Source organism: Macaca nemestrina, chromosome 20, assembly GCF_043159975.1.
Source record: "Macaca nemestrina isolate mMacNem1 chromosome 20, mMacNem.hap1, whole genome shotgun sequence".
Classification (NCBI taxonomy): domain Eukaryota; kingdom Metazoa; phylum Chordata; class Mammalia; order Primates; family Cercopithecidae; genus Macaca; species Macaca nemestrina.
The window spans coordinates 5,423,502-5,441,292 of record NC_092144.1 but is presented as its reverse complement, the minus strand read 5'-3'; the positions used below and the strand labels follow the sequence as shown (position 1 = coordinate 5,441,292).

General features: G+C 53.4%; 1 protein-coding gene across 1 annotated transcript; it reads left to right on the top strand.

Annotated features, from left to right (window-relative positions):
* The first annotated feature begins 5,167 nt into the window (after positions 1-5,167).
* LOC105484878 (3-galactosyl-N-acetylglucosaminide 4-alpha-L-fucosyltransferase FUT3) lies at positions 5,168-15,162 on the top strand. The gene is made up of 2 exons (XM_011746978.3): positions 5,168-5,439; positions 13,116-15,162. The coding sequence occupies exon 2, from the start codon at positions 13,128-13,130 to the stop codon at positions 14,244-14,246; it is 1,119 nt and encodes a 372-aa protein (XP_011745280.2). The 5' UTR covers positions 5,168-5,439; positions 13,116-13,127; the 3' UTR covers positions 14,247-15,162.
* Positions 15,163-17,791: the final 2,629 nt, after the last annotated feature.

The window sequence follows — 17,791 nt, the reverse complement described above, 5'->3', positions numbered from 1 at the left end:
TTTTATACATACTCTTATTCTCGTTCCTGTTCTTGTGCCACCCTCTACCTCTCCCCAACTATCTCCACCACCCTATCAAACTCACTCTCTCCTAGCCATTTCTAATCCTTCTTTAACAAACAATTGCTGACTTTGCATTTCTCTTTCCTCCAAAATCGCTGAGGCCTCGACTTACTGCTGAAAAAAAGAGGACTCTGTATATTTTTAAATGAAGAGTGTTGTTTTTACCTACAACAATCTAGCCTGGTATATGACAAAATAAAAACACTCAAAGATAAAGCCCAAAAACTCGCCAACCAAGCAAACAATAACGTTGAACCCCCTTGGGCACTCTCTAATTGGATTTCCTGGGTACTCCCAATTCTTAGTCCTTTAATACCTATTTTTCTCCTTCTTTTATTTGGACCTTGTATCTTTCGTTCAGTTTCTCAATTCATACAAAACCGCATCCAGGCCATCACCAATCATTCTATACGACAAATGCTCCTTCTAACAACCCCACAATATCACCCGTTACCCCAAAATCTTTCTTCAGTTGACTCTCTCCCACTGTAGGTTCCCACGTCATCCCTAGTCCCGCTTGAAGCAGCCCTGAGAAACATCGCCCATTATCTCTCCATCACACCCCCAAAAATTTTCACCACCCCAACATTTTACCACTATTTTGTTTCATTTTTCTTATTAATATCAGAAGACAGGAATGTCAGGCCTCTGAGTCCAAGCTAACCCATCATATCCCCAGGGACCTGCATCCATCCAGATGGCCTGAAGCCACTGAAGATCCACAAAAGAAGTGAAAATAGCCTTAACTGATGACATTCCATCATCGTGATTTATTCCTGCCCCACCCTAACTGATCCATGTACTTTGTCATCTCCCCCACCCTTAAGAAGGTTCTTTGTAAATCTCTGCACCCTTGCGAATGCACTTTGTGAGATCCACCCCCTGCCCCCAAAACATTGCTCTTAACTCCACCGCCTATCCCCAAACCTGTAACAACCAATGATAATCCACCACCCTTTGCTGACTCGGTTTTTGGACTCAGGCCGCCTGCACCCAGGTGAAATAAACAGCCAAGTTGCTCACACAAAGCCTGTTTGGTGGTCTCTTCACACGGACATGTGAGACAGGCCCCAGGGGTTAAGAGCTCACCCCAGGTTCTCACCCTAGGGGTTAAGAGCTCAGAGTTCAGACAGGTCCAAGTTCAAGCCCAGTACCACCATTTAGGGGGTGCAGGTGGAATCGACTGTAAATGAGGACTTCTGGAACATTCCAAATACTCTGGGGTTGAAGGAAATTGCTGTTCTCTAGTAAATGCCAAGGGTGGACAGGTGCAGTGGCTCATGCCTGTAATCCCAGCACTCTGGGAGGCCAAGGTAGGAGGATTCACTGAGGCCAAGAGTTAAAGACTAGCCTGGACAACATAGCAAGACCACGTCTCTATCTAAAAAATAATAGGCCAGCCAGGTGCAGTGGCTCACGCCTGTAATCCCAGCACTTTGGGAGGCCGAGGCAGGTGGATCACGAGGTCAGGAGATCGAGAGCATCCTGGCTAACACGGTGAAACCCCGTCTCCACTAAAAATACAAAACATTAGCCAGGCATGGTGGCGGGTGACTGTAGTCCCAGCTACTCAGGAGGCTGAGGCAGGAGAATGGCGTGAACCATTGCACCACTGCACTCCAGCCTGGGCGACAGAGCGAGATTCCGTCTCAAAAAAAAAAAAAAATTAGCCGGTCATGGTGGTGGGCGCCTGTGGTCCCAGCTGCTCCTCCGGAGGCTGAGGCAGGAGGATGGTGTGAACCTAGGAGGTGGAGCTTGCAGTGAGACGAGATTGTGCCATTGCACTCCAGCCTGGGTGACAGAGTGAGACTCCATCTCAATAACAATAATTATAATAGGCTGGGTGCAGTGGGTTATGCCTGTAATCTCAGCACTTTAGGAGGTCGAGGAGGGCAGATCGCCTGAGGTCAGGAGTTGGAGACCAGCCTGGCCAACATGGTGAAACCCCGTCTCTACTAAAAATACAAAATTTGGCCAGGTGCGATGGCTCATGCCTGTAATCCCAGCACTTTGGGAAGCCGAGGCGGGTGGGTCATGAAGTCAGGAGATCGAGACCATCCTGGCTAACACAGTGAAACCCTGTCTCTACTAAAAATACAAAAAATTAGCCAGGTGTGGTGGCAGCGCCTGTAGTTCCAGCTACTCGGGAGGCTGAGGCAGGAGAATGGCGTGAATCTGGGAGGTGGAGCTTGCATTGAGCTGAGATCGTGCCACTGCACTCCAGCCTGGGCGACAGAGCGAGACTCATCTCAAAAAAAAAAGAAAGAACCCAGCTGGGCGCGGTGGCTCGTGCCTGTAATCCCAGTACTCTGGGAGGCTGATGCGGGCAGATCACCTGAAGTCAAGAGTTAAAGACCAGCCTGGCTAACATGGCAAAAACCCAGCTCTACTAAAATTACCTGGTGCCGTGTCACGTGTCTATAATCCCAGCTACTCTGGAGGCTGCAGCATGAGAATCGCTTGAGCCCGGGAGGTATAGGTTGCAGTAAACTGAGACTGAGACTGTGCCACTGCACTCCAGCCTGAGTGACAGAGTGAGATTCCATCTAAAAAAAAAAAAAAGAAAAAGGGGCCAAGACGGGCAGATCACAAGGTCAGGAGACTGAGACCATCCTGGCAAACACAGTGAAACCCCGTCTCTACTAAAAATACAAAAATTGGCCGGGCGCAGTGGCTCATGCCTGTAATCCCAGCACTTTGGGAGGCCGGGGCGGACAGATCACGAGGTCAGGAGATCGAGGCCATCCTGGCTAACATTGTGAAACCCCGTCTCTACTAAAAAATACAAAACAAAATTAGCCGAGCGTGGTGGCGGGCGCCTGTAGTCCCAGCTACTCGGGAGGCTGAGGCAGGAGAATGGCATGAACCCAGGACACGGAGCTTGCAGTGAGCCGAGATCGTGCCAATGCACTCCAGCCTGGGTGACACAGCGAGACTCCGTCTCAAAAAAAAAAAAAAAAGGAGAGAGAGATAGGGGCATCTCTGTTTTGCCTAGGCTGGTCTCAGACTCCTGGGTTCAAGCAATCTTCCTGCCTCTCCCTCCCAAACTGTTGGGATGACAGGTGTGAGTCACTGTGCATGGCCTCAGAAGTCTTTTTTTTTTTTTTTTTTTAGCTAGGGCCTCAGTCTTCTTGCCCAGACTGGAGTGCAGTGGTACGATCTCAGCTCACCACAACCTCTGCCTCCCAGGCTCAAGCGATTCTCCTGCCTCAGCCTCCAAAGTAGCTGAGATTACAGGCATGCACCACTACGGCCCGGCTAATTTTTTTTTTTTTTTTGAGACGGAGTCTCGCTCTGTCGCCCAGGCTGGAGTGCAGTGGCCAGATCTCAGCTCACTGCAAGCTCCGCCTCCCAGGTTTACGCCATTCTCCTGCCTCAGCCTCCCGAGTAGCTGGGACTACAGGCGCCCGCCACCACGCCCAGCTAGTTTTTTTTTTTTTTTTGGTATTTCTTTTAGTAGAGACGGGGTTTCACCGTGTTAGCCAGGATGGTCTCGATCTCCTGACCTCGTGATCCGCCCGTCTCGGCCTCCCAAATTGCTGGGATTACAGGCTTGAGCCACTGCACCCGGCCGGCCCGGCTAATTTTTATACTTTTAGTAGAGATAGGGTTTCACCATATTGTCCAGGCTGGTCTCAAACTCATGACCTCAAATGATCCACCTGCCTCGGCCTCCCAAAGTGCTGGGATTATAGGCGTGAGCCACTGTGCCCGGCCAGGAGTTTTTTTTGTTTTTGTTTTTGTTTTTTGAGACAGAGTCTCGCTCTGTCGCCCAGGCTGGAGTGCAGTGGCCAGATCTCGGCTCACTGCAAGCTTCGCCTCCTGGGTTCACGCCATTCTCCTGCCTCAGCCTCCCAAGTAGCTGGGACTACAGGTGCCCAACACCACGCCCGGCTGATTTTTTGTATTTTTAGTAGCGATGGAGTTTCACCACGTTAGCCAGGTTGGTCTCGATCTCCTGACCTCATGATCCGCCCGCCTCGGCCTCCCAAAGTGCTGGGATTACAGGCGTGAGCCACTGCGCCTGGCCCCCAGAAGTCATTTTTTTAATAAGTTACAGTCAACCTCATCAGTCAAGGAATGAGACATGAGTGGGATTAGGTCACCGCCTCTGGAGCCCAGGGAGACCCCAACCCCCTGGCCCAGCCCTACCTCCCAGAACCTCACTGGTCTGGGCATGGCTGGGCATTGAGATGGTGGAACTCCAGGCAGCGTGACGTGGCCTCCCAGAAATGATTTCTAGAACAGGGAAGTCGTGATACCTGGAGGTTGGACTTCAAGTTGAGCTCGGTTACCTCTGCACCCAGTTTGGGAGTGACAGAGTTTAAGGTCACTCTCTCTCAAAACCGGTATTCCAGATCATTTCTCTCCGTTCCAGGAAGTTTGCATAGCTCCCCGGACTTCTGCTTGCACTGCCCTGCAGGAGTGGGCGGGGAAAGGAATTGGCTTTGAGGCACACAGAGGGGCTTGGTGAGACCGCCAGAGGAAGCTTCTGCCACCAATGTGAGACCTGTGCCCAGCGTGTCAGCAGAGAGCATCTCAAAACATGTATCCACATGGTAACTCCTCTGCTTGAAGCCTCCCGTAGCACTGAACACCCCATGGCTGACCGTGGCCCAGTCTGCGACAGCTCCGCCTCCTCTCCTGTGGTGAACACCCAACCTGCTGAGACTCCTCCCGCAGTTCCTAAACATGCTTGCATTTCTGCTGCCTCAGGGCCTTTGCGAAGGTTGTTCCCTGTAACCGGAATGCCCTTCCTTCCCTTTTTAATTCAGAAGGCTGCAATTTTAATTGAAGAAAATTCCCATCCAAGGTTCACGAGTTGCCTGACTTGCCCACCAGCTTCCTGCAGGATCCCTTGGCCTGGCACTTAGTGCTTAGGAAACATTTGTTGATGGATCAACTGAGTGGGAGGTGGGATCTGGTGGGAAGGAAAGTGGGAAGGTGGAAATTCTGCTCACTTCCTCATTGCCACCTCCCAAGGAACCCCTGGTGTCCCTGTGGAACCCGCTTTGGGAACCAGTGGTTCAGGTCAGCCTTTACACTTTGTACTCAAAGCCACATCGTATTGAAGCCACAGGTGGGGCCAAGGTCATGACCTGGGTCTCCAAATCCCTTCACCCTATCCGGTTCTGCAGCGGGGATTATGGGAGTCCCACAATTTGTTTTCAAAGGATGTCACGGCTCCAGGACAGGATACCCTTGGTCACCTGATGGCAGGTGTGGTGGTTGGAAAGGGCCTGGCTTCAGCTCCAGGTACACTTCCTCCTTCCTTCTACTCCCTGGTATAGCCTCTTCCACGTCCTGGGAATCCAGCTGATACTCGTTCTGCGGCCTCTCAGCTCTAGGGCCCCCTCCTGCACACTGGCCCCCGAGGTAAGGCCTCTGGTCCCACTTTCACCCTCAACCTGGATCGCATGGGAAACCTCCCAGGGAAAGGCCTCCTGGCTCCGAGCCTCCTCCCCTCGGCCTCAATCCTAATCTGCTGTAATTCAGAGTGCAGGTGGACTGGCACAAGATCCCTGGGGGAGGGTCTGCAGGTCGTGCAGTGGCCTGGCATTTGGCCAGCAGCCCCTAGTCGCAGGCAGGGATCTTTCTGGATGCACCGAGGTGGGCTGAGGATATGGGAGGTCTGGCTGATTTGCCAAACCCCAGGAGGAAGCGGGCGTCTGTCTGTCTCTCTTGCAGAACTCTGCAGTAGAATCCTGTGCCCCCCGACACCATCAGCAGCCTACACCCCTTCATCCTTCCCGGCCCTGGATTTTCTCTGCCTCTGCCACTCCCGGTGGGAAGAGAGGACTTAGGATGCAGTTGGCTTTCTGGCTTTGTTTTTTTGCATCCTGATCTTTGTGACATGGGTCAATCATTTTCCAGGGAAAGTTCTTTGGGGGAGATTTCTCTCCTGGACTTCTGTTCCCCGTTTCCCCTCCTGAAGGTCACTGGCGAAGACTTCATTGTCTCCTAGGAAGGGGTCGCCCTAAACCCAGGGCCCACATGATATTATGTTAATACTAAATGTATCTATAAACATTAACCTTTCCCTGGCAGCCCAAGAGGCCAACAGCACAAAGGAATAGTTGGTTAAAATTCAACCTCCCTCCCAGTCCTGGCTCTGACTGTCCCTGGAGGGCTGTCTCTTGAGTCTTTTTCTTTTTTTTCTTTTTTTTTTTTTTTTTTTGAGACAGAGTCTCGCTCTGTCGCCCGGTGGCGGGATCTCGGCTCACTGCAAGCTCCGCCTCCTGGGTTTACGCCATTCTCCTGCCTCAGCCTCCCGAGTAGCTGGGACTACAGGCGCCCGCCACCTCGCCCGGCTAGTTTTTTGCTATTTTATTTTAGTAGAGACGGGGTTTCACTGAGTTAGCCAGGATGGTCTCCATCTCCTGACCTCGTGATCCGCCCGTCTCGGCCTCCCAAAGTATTGGGATTACAGGCTTGAACCACCGTGCCAGGCCTCTTGAGTCTTTTTCCAGAACTTTGGCATGTGCTTGTGATATCAGTCCCTTCTCATCACACCTAGGTCACCATGCCTGGAGCTCCACTATGCACCGTGAGGTTTAGAACAACTCAGTTTATTTATTTATTTATTTTTGAGATGGAGTCTCGCTCTGTCACCCAGGCTGGAGTGCAGTGGCACGATCTCAGCTCACTGTAAGCTCCGCCTCCTGGGTTCACGCCGTTCTCTTGCCTCAGCCTCCCAAGTAGCTGGGACTACAGGCACCTGCCACTGGTGACACTGGGCTAATTTTTTGTATTTTTTAGTAGAGACGGGGTTTCACTGTTAGCCAGGACGGTCTCGATCTCCTGACCTTGTGATCCGCCCACCTCGGCCTCCCAAAGTGCTGGGATTACAGGCGTGAGCCACCGTGCCCAGACCTACTTATTTGTTTTTGAGACGGAGTTTCGCTCTTATCAGCCAGGCCGGAGTACAATGGTGCAACCTCTGCTCACCGCAACCTCTGCCTCCCAGGTTCAAACAATACTCCTGCCTCAGGCTCCCAAGTAGCTGAAATTACAAATGCCCACAACCATACCCAGCTAATTTTTGTATTTTTAGTAGAGAAATGGGGTTTCACCATGTTGGTCAGGCTGGTCTCTAACTCCTGATCTCAGGTGATCTGCTCACCTCAGCCTCCCCAAGTGCTATTACAGGCGTGAGCCACCGTGCCCAGTCCCAACTCAGTTTAGAGTTGGCAAGGTTTAGATCAATGGTGAAAGTTACCAATATGTTGTGGTTTTGTTTTGTTTTATTGTTTTTTTGTTTTTGTTTTTGTTTTTTGAGATGGAGTCTGGCTCAGTTGCCCAGGCTGGAGTGCAGTGACGCGATCTCGGCTCACCACAACCTCCACCTCCCAGGTTCAAGCAGTTCTCCTGCCTCAGCCCCCCGAGTAGCTGGGATTACAGGCGCATGCCACCACGCCCAGCTAATTTTGAATTTTTAGTAGAGTTTGGTCTCAAACTCCTGATCTCAAGTGATCCACCTGCCTCAGCCTCCCAAAGTGCTGGGATGGATTACAGGCATGAGCCACTGCGCCCGGCCTGTTTTGTTTTGTTTTCTTGTTTTTGAACTCTGCTGTCCAGGCTGGAGTGCAGTGGTGCAATCATGGCCCATTGCAGTATCTGTTTTTTGTTTGTTTGTTTGTTTTTGTTTCTGTTATGAGATGGAGTCTTCATCTGTTGCCCAGGCTGGAGTGCAGTGGCGTGATCTCCACTCACTGCAAACTCCATCTCCAGGGTTCACGCCATTCTCCTGCCTCAACCTCCCGAGTAGCTGGGACTACAGGCGCTCGCCGCAATGCCTGGCTAATTTTTTGTATTTTTAGTAGAGACAGGGTTTCACCATGTTAGCCAGGATGGTCTCGTGGTATCTGTTTTTAAGTTTAAGTTAGCATTGGGCTGGGCGTGGTGGCTCCCGCCTGTAATCCCAGCACTTTGGAAGGCCGAGGCAGGCAGATCACCTGAGGTCAGGAGTTCAAGACCAGGCTGGATAACATGGTGAAACCCCCATCTCTATTAAAAATACAAAAATTGGCCGGGCGCGGTGGCTCAAGCCTGTAATCCCAGCACTTTGGGAGGCCGAGACGGGCGGATCACGAGGTCAGGAGATCGAGACCATCCTGGCTAACACGGTGAAACCCCGTCTCTACTAAAAAATACAAAAAACTAGCCGGGCGAGGTGGTGGGCGCCTGTAGTCCCAGCTACTCGGGAGGCTGAGGCAGGAGAATGGCGTAAACCCGGGAGGCGGAGCTTGCAGTGAGCCGAGATCGCGCCACTGCACTCCAGCCTGGGTGACAGAGCCAGACTCCGTCTCAAAAAAAAAAAAAAAAAAAAATACAAAAATTAACCTGGTGTGGTGGCGGGTGCCTGTAATCCCAGCTACTCAGGAGGCTGAGGCAGGAGAATTGCATAAACCCAGGAGGCAGAGGTTGCGCTGAGCCAAGATCACACCATTGCGCTGCAGCCTGGGCAACAAGAGCAAAACTCCGTCTCAAAAAAAAAAAAAGAAAAGAAAATTGGCCAGGCGAGGTGGCTCATGGCTGTAATCCCAGCACTTTGGGAGGCCGAGGCGGGCGGATCACAAGGTCAGGAGATAGAGACCACGGTGAAACCCCGTCTCTACTAAAAATACAAAAAATTAGCCAGGCGCGGTGGCTGGCGCCTGTAGTCCCAGCTACTTGGGAGGCTGAGGCAGGAGAGTGGCATGAACCCAGGAGGTGGAGCTTGCAGTGAGCCAAGATCGCGCCACTGCACTCCAGCCAGGGGGACAGAACGAGACTCCGTCTCAAAATAAAAAATAAGGCCGGGCGCGGTGGCTCAAGCCTGTAATCCCAGCACTTTGGGAGGCCGAGGCGGGTGGATCACGAGGTCAGGAGATCGAGACTATCCTGGCTAACATGGTGAAACCCCGTCTCTACTAAAAATACAAAAAAAAAACTAGCCGGGCGTGGTGGCGGGCGCCTGTAGTCTCAGCTACTTGGGAGGCTGAGGCGGGAGAATGGCGTGAACCCGGGAGGCGGAGCTTGCAGTGAGCCGAGATCACGCCACTGCACTCCAGCCTGGGAGACACAGCGAGACTCCGTCTCAAAAAAAAAAATAAAAATAAAAAAAATTAAAAAATAAAAAAATAAAAAAATAAAGAAAAAAAGAAAAGAAAATTAACAGTAACCAGACCGGGCACAGCGGCTCACACCTATAATCCCAGCACTTTGGGAGGCTGAGGCGAGGCAGGTGGATCACCTGAGGTCAGGAGTTCAAGACCAGCCTGGCCAACATAGTGAAACTCTGTCTCTACTAAAAATATAAAAACTAGCCGGGCGTGATGGTGCACACCTGTAGTCCCAGCTACTCGACAGGCTGAGGCACGAGAATCACTTGATCGCAGGAGGCAGAAGTTGCAGTCAGCCAAGATCACGCCACTGCACTCCAGTCTGGGCGACAGAGCAAGGCTCCGTATGGAAAAAACAAAAAACAAAAAAAATTAGCATTAACCATTCTGTTTCTCCAACACCATGGTCACTTTTGAAGGGCTCATTGGCTGCCAATTTTGATGCTGCGCGCAGAGAACATTTCTGTCATCACAGAAAGTTGCTTTTTTTGTTGTTGAGACGGAGTTTCACTCTCGTCACTCAGACTGGAGTGTAATGGTACAATCTCGGCTCACTGCAACCTCTGCCTCCTGAGTTTAAGCAATTCTCCTCTCAGCCTCCCGAATAGCTGGTATTACAGGCTCCCGCCACCACGCCCGGCTAATTTTTGTATTTTTAGTAGAGACATGTTGGCCAGGCTGGTTTTGAACTCCTGACCTCAGGTGATCCGTCCACCTCAGCCTCCCAAAGTACTGGGATTACAGGTGTGAGTCACCAAGCCCGGCCCATCATCACAGAAGGTTTTGTGGGACAAGGTTAATCTGGAGATGTGAGCTCCATCTGCAAAGTCCTAGAGGAGTTTGGGGTGACATTAAGGCGGGGAAACTTTGGGGTCTGGATCAAAATGGCTCTAGTTGTGTGTACTCAACAGGACACATTGGTGTCTCTCTGAGCCTTAGTTTCCTCATCTGTAGAATGGACAGCTCTAGGGCTGCAAGGAACAGAACGAGGCCAGGATCTGGGATCTGGAGGACTCTATGACACCCTATGGGGGCGGGAAGGACCTAGGAATGGAGTGAGATTGGCCAGACCTTGAGAACATCAAAGCTGAGGTTCAGTGGCCGGGCTCCATTGAGGTTCACAGACACAGTCCCCTTGTACCTCTGGCTCTGCAGTGTCACGGGCATCCAGACAGGAGCCAGTGCATCCTCCTTTTAGAAGAAAGGCCCGTCTCCAGATCCCCGAGTCCCTCTAGCATCTCCCAGAAGGCGTCAGACGCTGCAGTGTCGAGAGAGTGGCCGCAGGTCCTTGTCATTGTCCAAGGGTCCCTCCCAGCCTCTGAGTCTCATCCCATCCATGAAAAAAGGTGGCCCCGGTTTCCCGCCACCTCCTCCACAGCACCGTCTGAAGGTCCCCCCCCCCCCGTTTTTGTTTGTTTGTTTGTTTTTTGAGACAGTGTCTTGCTCTGCTGCCCAGGCTGCTGGAGTGCAGTGGCACGATCCAGGCGGCTCACTACCTCCGCCTCCTGAGTTCGAGCGATTCTCACGGCCCAGCCTCCCAGGTAGCTGAGAATACAGGCACACACACCACCACACCCGGCTAATTTTTGTATTTTTAGTAGAGACAGGGTTTCACTATGTTGGTCAGGCTGGTCTCAAACTCCTGACTTCAAGTGGTCCGCCCGCCTCAACCTCCCAAAGTGCTGGGAGTACAGGCGTGAGCCACCATGCCCGGCCTGAAGGTTTCTCTTTCTCGGGCTTCCCAGACCCAGTGCCCACACTCCGGGGGCTCTCCCCCTGGCTCCCTCCAGCCCCCTGGGGCCAGCCCCTGCTGGGTATCTCCAAGAAGGGCCAGGCTCAGCATGTTCCACCAAAGCCCACTTCTCTCCTGGGGAGTCCCCATGTCTAGGGGTGGCCACATTGCCCTCCTGGTCAGCCCCTGAGTCCCCATGCCTGCCTATTCTCCCTCCCATCTATCCCCGCCTCTCCCCCAGCCTCAGCCTACCAGAAGGGTAGCCTTTGAGTGCTTTTTTTTTTTTTTGAGACGGAGTCTTGCTCTGTCGCCCAGGCTGGAGTGCAGTGGCCGGATCTCAGCTCACTGCAAGCTCCGCCTTCCGGGTTCACGCCATTCTCCTGCCTCAGCCTCCCGAGTAGCTGGGACTACAGGCGCCCGCCACCTCACCCGGCTAGTTTTTTGTATTTTTTTAGTAGAGACGGGGTTTCACCGTGTTCGCCAGGATGGTCTCGATCTCTTGACCTCGTGATCCGCCCGTCTCGGCCTCCCAAAGTGCTGGGATTACAGGCTTGAGCCACCGCGCCCGGCCGCCTTTGAGTGCTTTTTGAAAGAAACTCCTAGTGAATATTTCTATTCTCTCTTTTTTTTTTTTCTTTTTGAGACAGGGTCTTGCTCTGTCACCCAGGTTGGAGTGCAGCAGTGTAATCTTGGCTCACTGCAACCTCTGCTTCCCGGGTTCAAGTGATGCTCACATCTCTGCCTCCCGAGTAGCTAGGACTACAGACATGTGCCACCATGGCCAGTTAATTTTTGTATTTTTAGTAGACATGTGGTTTCTCCAAGTTGGCCAGACTGGTCTCGAACTCTTTTTTTTCTTTTTTTTTTTTTGTTGAGATGGAGTCTCGCTCTGTAGCTCAGGCTGGAGTGCAGTGGTGTGATCTCGGCTCACGGCACCCTCTGCCTCCCGGGTCCCGGTTCAAGCGATTCTCCTGCCTCAGTTTCCCGATTAGCTGGGATTACAGGCACGCGCCACCATGCCCAGCTAATTTTTGTATCTTTAGTAGAGACAGGGTTTCACCATGTTGGCCAGGATGGTCTTGATCTCCTGACCTCGTGATCCGCCCGCCTCTGCCTCCCAAAGTGCCGGGATTACAGGAATGAGCCACCGCTCCTGGCCTTGGTCTTGAACTCTTGACCTCAAGTTATCCACCCTCCTCTGCCTTCCAAAGTGCTGCGAATACAGGCGTGAGCCAACGCACCCGGTCCTGAGTGCTTGTTGAATGTAACCCAAGTGAATATTTCTTTTTTTTTTTTTTTTTCTGAGACAGAGTCTCGTTCTGACTCCCAGGCTGGAGTGTGGTGGTGCGAACTTGGCTCCCTGCAACCTCCATCTCCCAGGTTCAAGTGATTCTCCTGCCTCAGCCTCCCCAGTAGCTGGGAATACAGGTGCGCACCGCTGCACCTGGCTGATTTTTGTATTTTTAGTAGAGATAGGGTTTCATCATGTTGGCCACGCAGGTCTTGAACTCGTGACCTCATGATCTGCCCGCCTCGGCCTCCCAAAGTGCTACGATTACAGGCACGAGCCACCGCGCCTGGCTGCCATTACTTTCAATGGTAAAAACAGCAATTACTTTTGCACAAACCTCATATGAACTTGAAACTGGCAGCCATGAGTACTTCCTTTGCTTTCTCTGCAAACTGCTCAGGGGTCTCTCCCCAGTAGGCCTTGGCAATGGTGGTTTCCTCTGCCAGAAGCACCCTTTCCCACAGGTCTACTCTACCTGGTGAGCTCTTATATTACCTCCAAAACCCAATCCCATTGTGCCCTGCCCCAGTAGAGTCATGGGTTCAAGCCTCAACTCGGGGGCACCTGGGGGCATTTATGATCGGCCGTGTCTTCTCCAGATTGGGGAAGAGTCTGGGGACACACCAGGAAAGGATAGGATCAAGATGGGACCTGAGGGCCCTTGGGGCCTCTCCTGCCTTCCCCAGGGACTCTTGCGCATACAGAGAGGGCCTGTTGTCTAATGGGTGGGAGGAGGTGGACTCTGGGCCAAGCTCCCTTTGTTCAAACACCAGCTGTGCTGATTTTTGCTGTGAGTCACTTGGTCTTGGTTTTCTCATCTGTGAAACAGGAATAATAGCAGCTCCTCTCAGGACTCATGGCCGGGAGCTTTGGTAAGCAGGTGATTGTCATCAATGACCCTCACTCCTCTCTCCTCTCTTCCCAGCTACTCTGATCCATGGATCCCCTGGGCCCAGCCAAGCCACAATGGCCGTGGCGCCGCTGTCTGGCCGGGCTGCTGTTTCAGTTGCTGGTGGCTGTGTGTTTCTTCTCCTACCTGCGTGTGTCCCGAGACGATGCCACTGGGTTCCCTAGGCCAGGGTTCATGGCCGTAGAACCTGTCACCCGGGCTCCCAGTGGGTCCTCCCGACAGGACACCACTCCCACCCGCCCCACCCTCCTGATCCTGCTGTGGACGTGGCCTTTCCACATCCCCGTGGCTCTGTCCCGCTGTTCAGAGATGGTGCCTGGCATGGCCGACTGCCATATTACTGCCGACCGCAAGGTGTACCCACAGGCAGACGCGGTCATCGTGCACCACCGGGATATCATGTACGATCCCAGTGCCGACCTCCCGCCCCACACCAGGCCGCAGGGGCAGCGCTGGATCTGGTTCAGCATGGAGTCTCCAAGCCACTGCTGGCACCTGCAAGCCCTGGACGGATACTTCAATCTCACCATGTCCTACCGCAGCGACTCCGACATCTTCACGCCCTACGGCTGGCTGGAGCCGTGGTCCGGCCAGCCTGCCCACCCACCGCTCAACCTCTCGACCAAGACCGAATTGGTGGCCTGGGCGGTGTCCAACTGGAAGCCGGACTCGGCCAGGGTGCGCTACTACCAGAGCCTGCAGGCCCATCTCAAGGTGGATGTGTACGGGAAATCCCACAAGCCCCTGCCCAGGGGCACCATGATGGAGACGCTGTCCCGGTACAAGTTCTACCTGGCCTTCGAGAATTCCTTGCACCCGGACTACATCACCGAGAAGCTGTGGAGGAACGCCCTGGAGGCCTGGGCCGTGCCCGTGGTGCTGGGGCCCAGCAGAAGCAACTACGAGAGGTTCCTGCCGCCCGACGCCTTCATCCACGTGGACGACTTCCAGAGCCCCAAGGACCTGGCCCGATACCTGCAGGAGCTGGACAAGGACCACGCCCGCTACCTGAGCTACTTCCGCTGGCGGGAGACGCTGCGGCCTCGCTTCTCTAGCTGGGCACTGGATTTCTGCAAGGCCTGCTGGAAACTGCAGGAGGAATCCAGGTACCAGACGGTGCGCAGCATAGCAACTTGGTTCACCTGAGAGGCCGGTGTGGGGCCTGGGCTACTGGGAACCTCATTTTCCTGGGGCCTCACCTGAGTGGGGCCTCATCTACCTAAGGACTCGCTTGCATGAAGCTTCACCTGCCTGGGGACTCAGCTGCCTGGGGACTCAGCTGCCTGGGACGGTCACATATTGCAGCTTCACCTGCCTAGGGATTCACCTACCTGGGTCCTCACTTTCCTGGGACGTCACCTGCTGGAGTCTTCGGTGGCCAGGCATGTCACTTACCTGGGATTTCACATGCTGGCTTCCAGGAGCGTCCCCTGCAGAAGCCTGGCCTGCTGGGGACCTCATCTCCTGGGGACCTTGCCTACTGGGGACCTCGGCTGTTGGGGACTTTACCTGCTGGGACTTGCTCCCAGAGACCTTGCCACACTGAATCTCACCTGCTAGGAGCCTTGCCTCCTGGGGACCTCACCCTGGAGGGCACTGGGCCCTGGGAACTGGCGCCCTTGGGGCCCCACCCATGAGTGATGGTTCTGGCTGATTTGTTTGTGATGTTGTTAGCTGCCTGTGAGGCCTGCAGAGGGACAATGACGGTACCGTTTCCAGATGTAATATTGCAAAGAAAACCGATGATGAGGCCGGGCGTGGTGGCTCATGCCTGTACTCCCAGCACTTTGGGAAGCCAAGGCAGGTGGATCACATGAGGTCAGGAGTTTGAGACCAGCCTCGCTAACACGGTGAAACCCCATCTCTGCTAAACATACAAAAAATTAGCCGGCCGTGGTGGCGGGTGCCTGTAATCCCAGGTACTTGGGAGGCTGAGGCAGGAGACTTGTTTGAACCCAGGAGGTGGAGGTTGCTGTGAGCCCAGATCACGCCATTGCACCCCAGCCTGGGTGACAAGAACAAGTGTCTATCTCAAAAAAAAAAAAAAAAAAAAAAAAAGAAAGGAAGAAAGCTGATGATGCGTTCTCCTCATTCTAGGATAGTGGTTCTCTCCCCAGGGTGATTCTGCCCCCAGGACATTCAGCAAGGTCTGGAGATACTTTTGGCTATCGAAGTGAGGAAGGGGGATGAGGTCACCTAGCAGGCAGAGGCCGGGTTACTCCGAACCCCCTACGATGCACAGGATGCTCCCACAACACAACCACAACCAATCTGGTTCCAAGTGTCCAGAGATAGAAAAACCCTGTTCTAGACCTTTCTATGGCCTTGGCAGTAGGTGTCGGAGCTCTGTGAGGTACATCTCCAGCTGCTTCCTGGGGGTGGGCTCTGACAGAGTGGGGTGAGGAAGGACCAGTGTGGGTGGGGAGTGGGGCCCAAGCTGCCTGGGGGTCAAAGTAGGGCCTGGCTGGGACAAGGGGACCTTCCCTGCCCAGACACAGTGCCAGGTGGGGCCAGATAAGTCAGCTGAGTTATTAGGGACAGGACGGAGAAGAGCAGAGGTTCCCTGAGAAAGAAGGTGGTGGGCGTGTGGGTGACCTTCAGCATGGAAATGCCCATGGCTGGGGCGACACTCAGTGTGACTGTCACCATATGGCTGCTAGGAACGCATCACTGTGGGTGTGGCTGCAGGTGTGACTGTGTTTATGTCATGCAGACTACGTATAACAGGGGTATGTATTCGTGTGGTGATTGTTCCAAGCGTGAGACTGACCGTAAATGCCCTGGGAGTGTTTTTTATTTTTATTTGTTTATTGTTTTAGAGACAGGTTGGAGTGCAGTGTCATGATCACGGTTCACTGCAGCCTTGAACTCCTGGGCTCAAGTGATCCTCCCACTTCAGCTTCCCAAGTAGCTGGGACTACAAGCATGCACCACTACGCCCAGCTCTTTTTTTTTTTTTTTTTTTTTGTGGAGAGATGGGGTCTCGCTATGTTGTCCAGTGGTTTCTCACTATGTCTTGAACTCCTGGCTTCAAGTGATCATCCCGCCTCAGCCTCCCAAAGGGCTGAGATTACAGGCGTGAGCCACCGTGTCTTGCCCTTGAGTGCGCCTTTGCATCCGGGACAGTTCAGGGGCCCCTCTCTGAGTGTGCAGGGCTGTGTCTATGTGGGTCTCTCACTATGTGGCTGCTGCAGGGCTGTGCATGTGTGTAAGTGTGTCAGCAGATGTGATGGAATGGATTGTGAGTGACTGGGGCTATGTGTGCACCCTGAGTGTGTGTCTGTGACCATAGGTGTGATGCTGTGTGCTTTTGTGAATGAGAAGTGATTTTGAGAGTGTTCCTCTCAGGCTGGGCGCGGTGGCTCATGGCTGTAATCCCAGCACTTTGGGAGGCTGAGGTGGGAGAATCACCTGAGGTCAGGAGTTCAAGACCAGCCTGGCCAACATGGTGAAACCGAGTCCCTACTAAAAATACAAAAAAAAAATAATAATATTAGCCGGGCTGGGCACAGTGGCTCAGGCTTGTAATCCCAGCACTTTGGGAGGCCAAGGCAGGAGGATCACAAGGTCAGGAGATTGAGGCCATCCTGGCCAACATGGTGAAACCCATCTCTACTAAAAATACAAAAATTAGCTGGGCATGGTAGTGCGTGCCTGTAATCCCAGCTACTTGGGAAGTTGAGGCAGGAGAATCCCTTGAACCAGAGAGTCGGAGGTTGCAGTGAGCCGAGATCGTGCCACTGCACTCCAGCCTGGGCTACAGAGTGAGATTCCTCTCAAACAAAACAAACAAACAAATTAGCTGGGTGTGATGGCCGGTGCCTGCAATCCCAGCTACTCAGGTGGCTGAGGCACAAAAATTGTTTGAACCCGGGAGGCAGAGGTTGCAGGGAGCCGTGATCGCACTACTGCACTCCAGCCTGGGCAACAGAATGAGACTGTCTCAAGAAAAAAAAAAGAAAGAGGGAGTGTCCCTTCCTGAGTGTACAGTTCTGAGTGTGGAAGGTGACTGTGTAGGATCATGGGTCCTGCCTGCTGACCCCTTGTGGGTGGTGGTCTCTGTGTCTCGTGAGTGTGCTTGTGCGTGTGAGACCCTCATCCGGTGTGCCGATGGGCTGATGACAACCGCGGCCCCAGGGAATTGCAGGGGCTTCTCCGTTTATTTATGCTCCAATTCCCTGGGGGGCTGGGCCTGGTGCCTTGTGGCTGAGACACTGGATCTGGGTGACAGACAGGAAGGCCGAGGTCTGGGAGGCCCCGGAGGGTGGACAACACTCACATACACATGCACACGGTGGCATGTGTGAGCTTCCGGGCGGCAGACCCCTGAGGGTCAGCTTTCTCACTGTGCGTCCTGGGCTGAACAACACTCCACTCTCTGAGGCCAGGCCATCTAGGATGGGGAAACTGAGGCTCAGAGTAAGCGTCACTTGGGCTTCCGCAGCGTCTGGAAACTCCGGGCTCTCTGCGGAGGCCAGGCTGAGTCGGCCCAAATGGTGGAGGAATCCACCACCTCAAACCTCAGAGTCAGAAGACTGCGGGGGTGGGCGGGGACCCCAGCCAGCGGCAGCCCTGAAACTGCTTCCGAAGCAGACCACCCACGGGCTTGGGCCTGGCCCCCAAGCCCTGTTCTCAGGGCCCCCTGGAAGTCCTGCTCATTAGCCTCCTTGAGTGTCTCTAGCTGTAGCTGA

What these genes read in the sequence shown, in the direction of transcription:
- LOC105484878 (XM_011746978.3), top strand. Translation starts at nt 13,128, where the DNA reads ATGGATCCCCTGGGCCCAGCCAAGCCACAATGGCCGTGGCGCCGCTGT.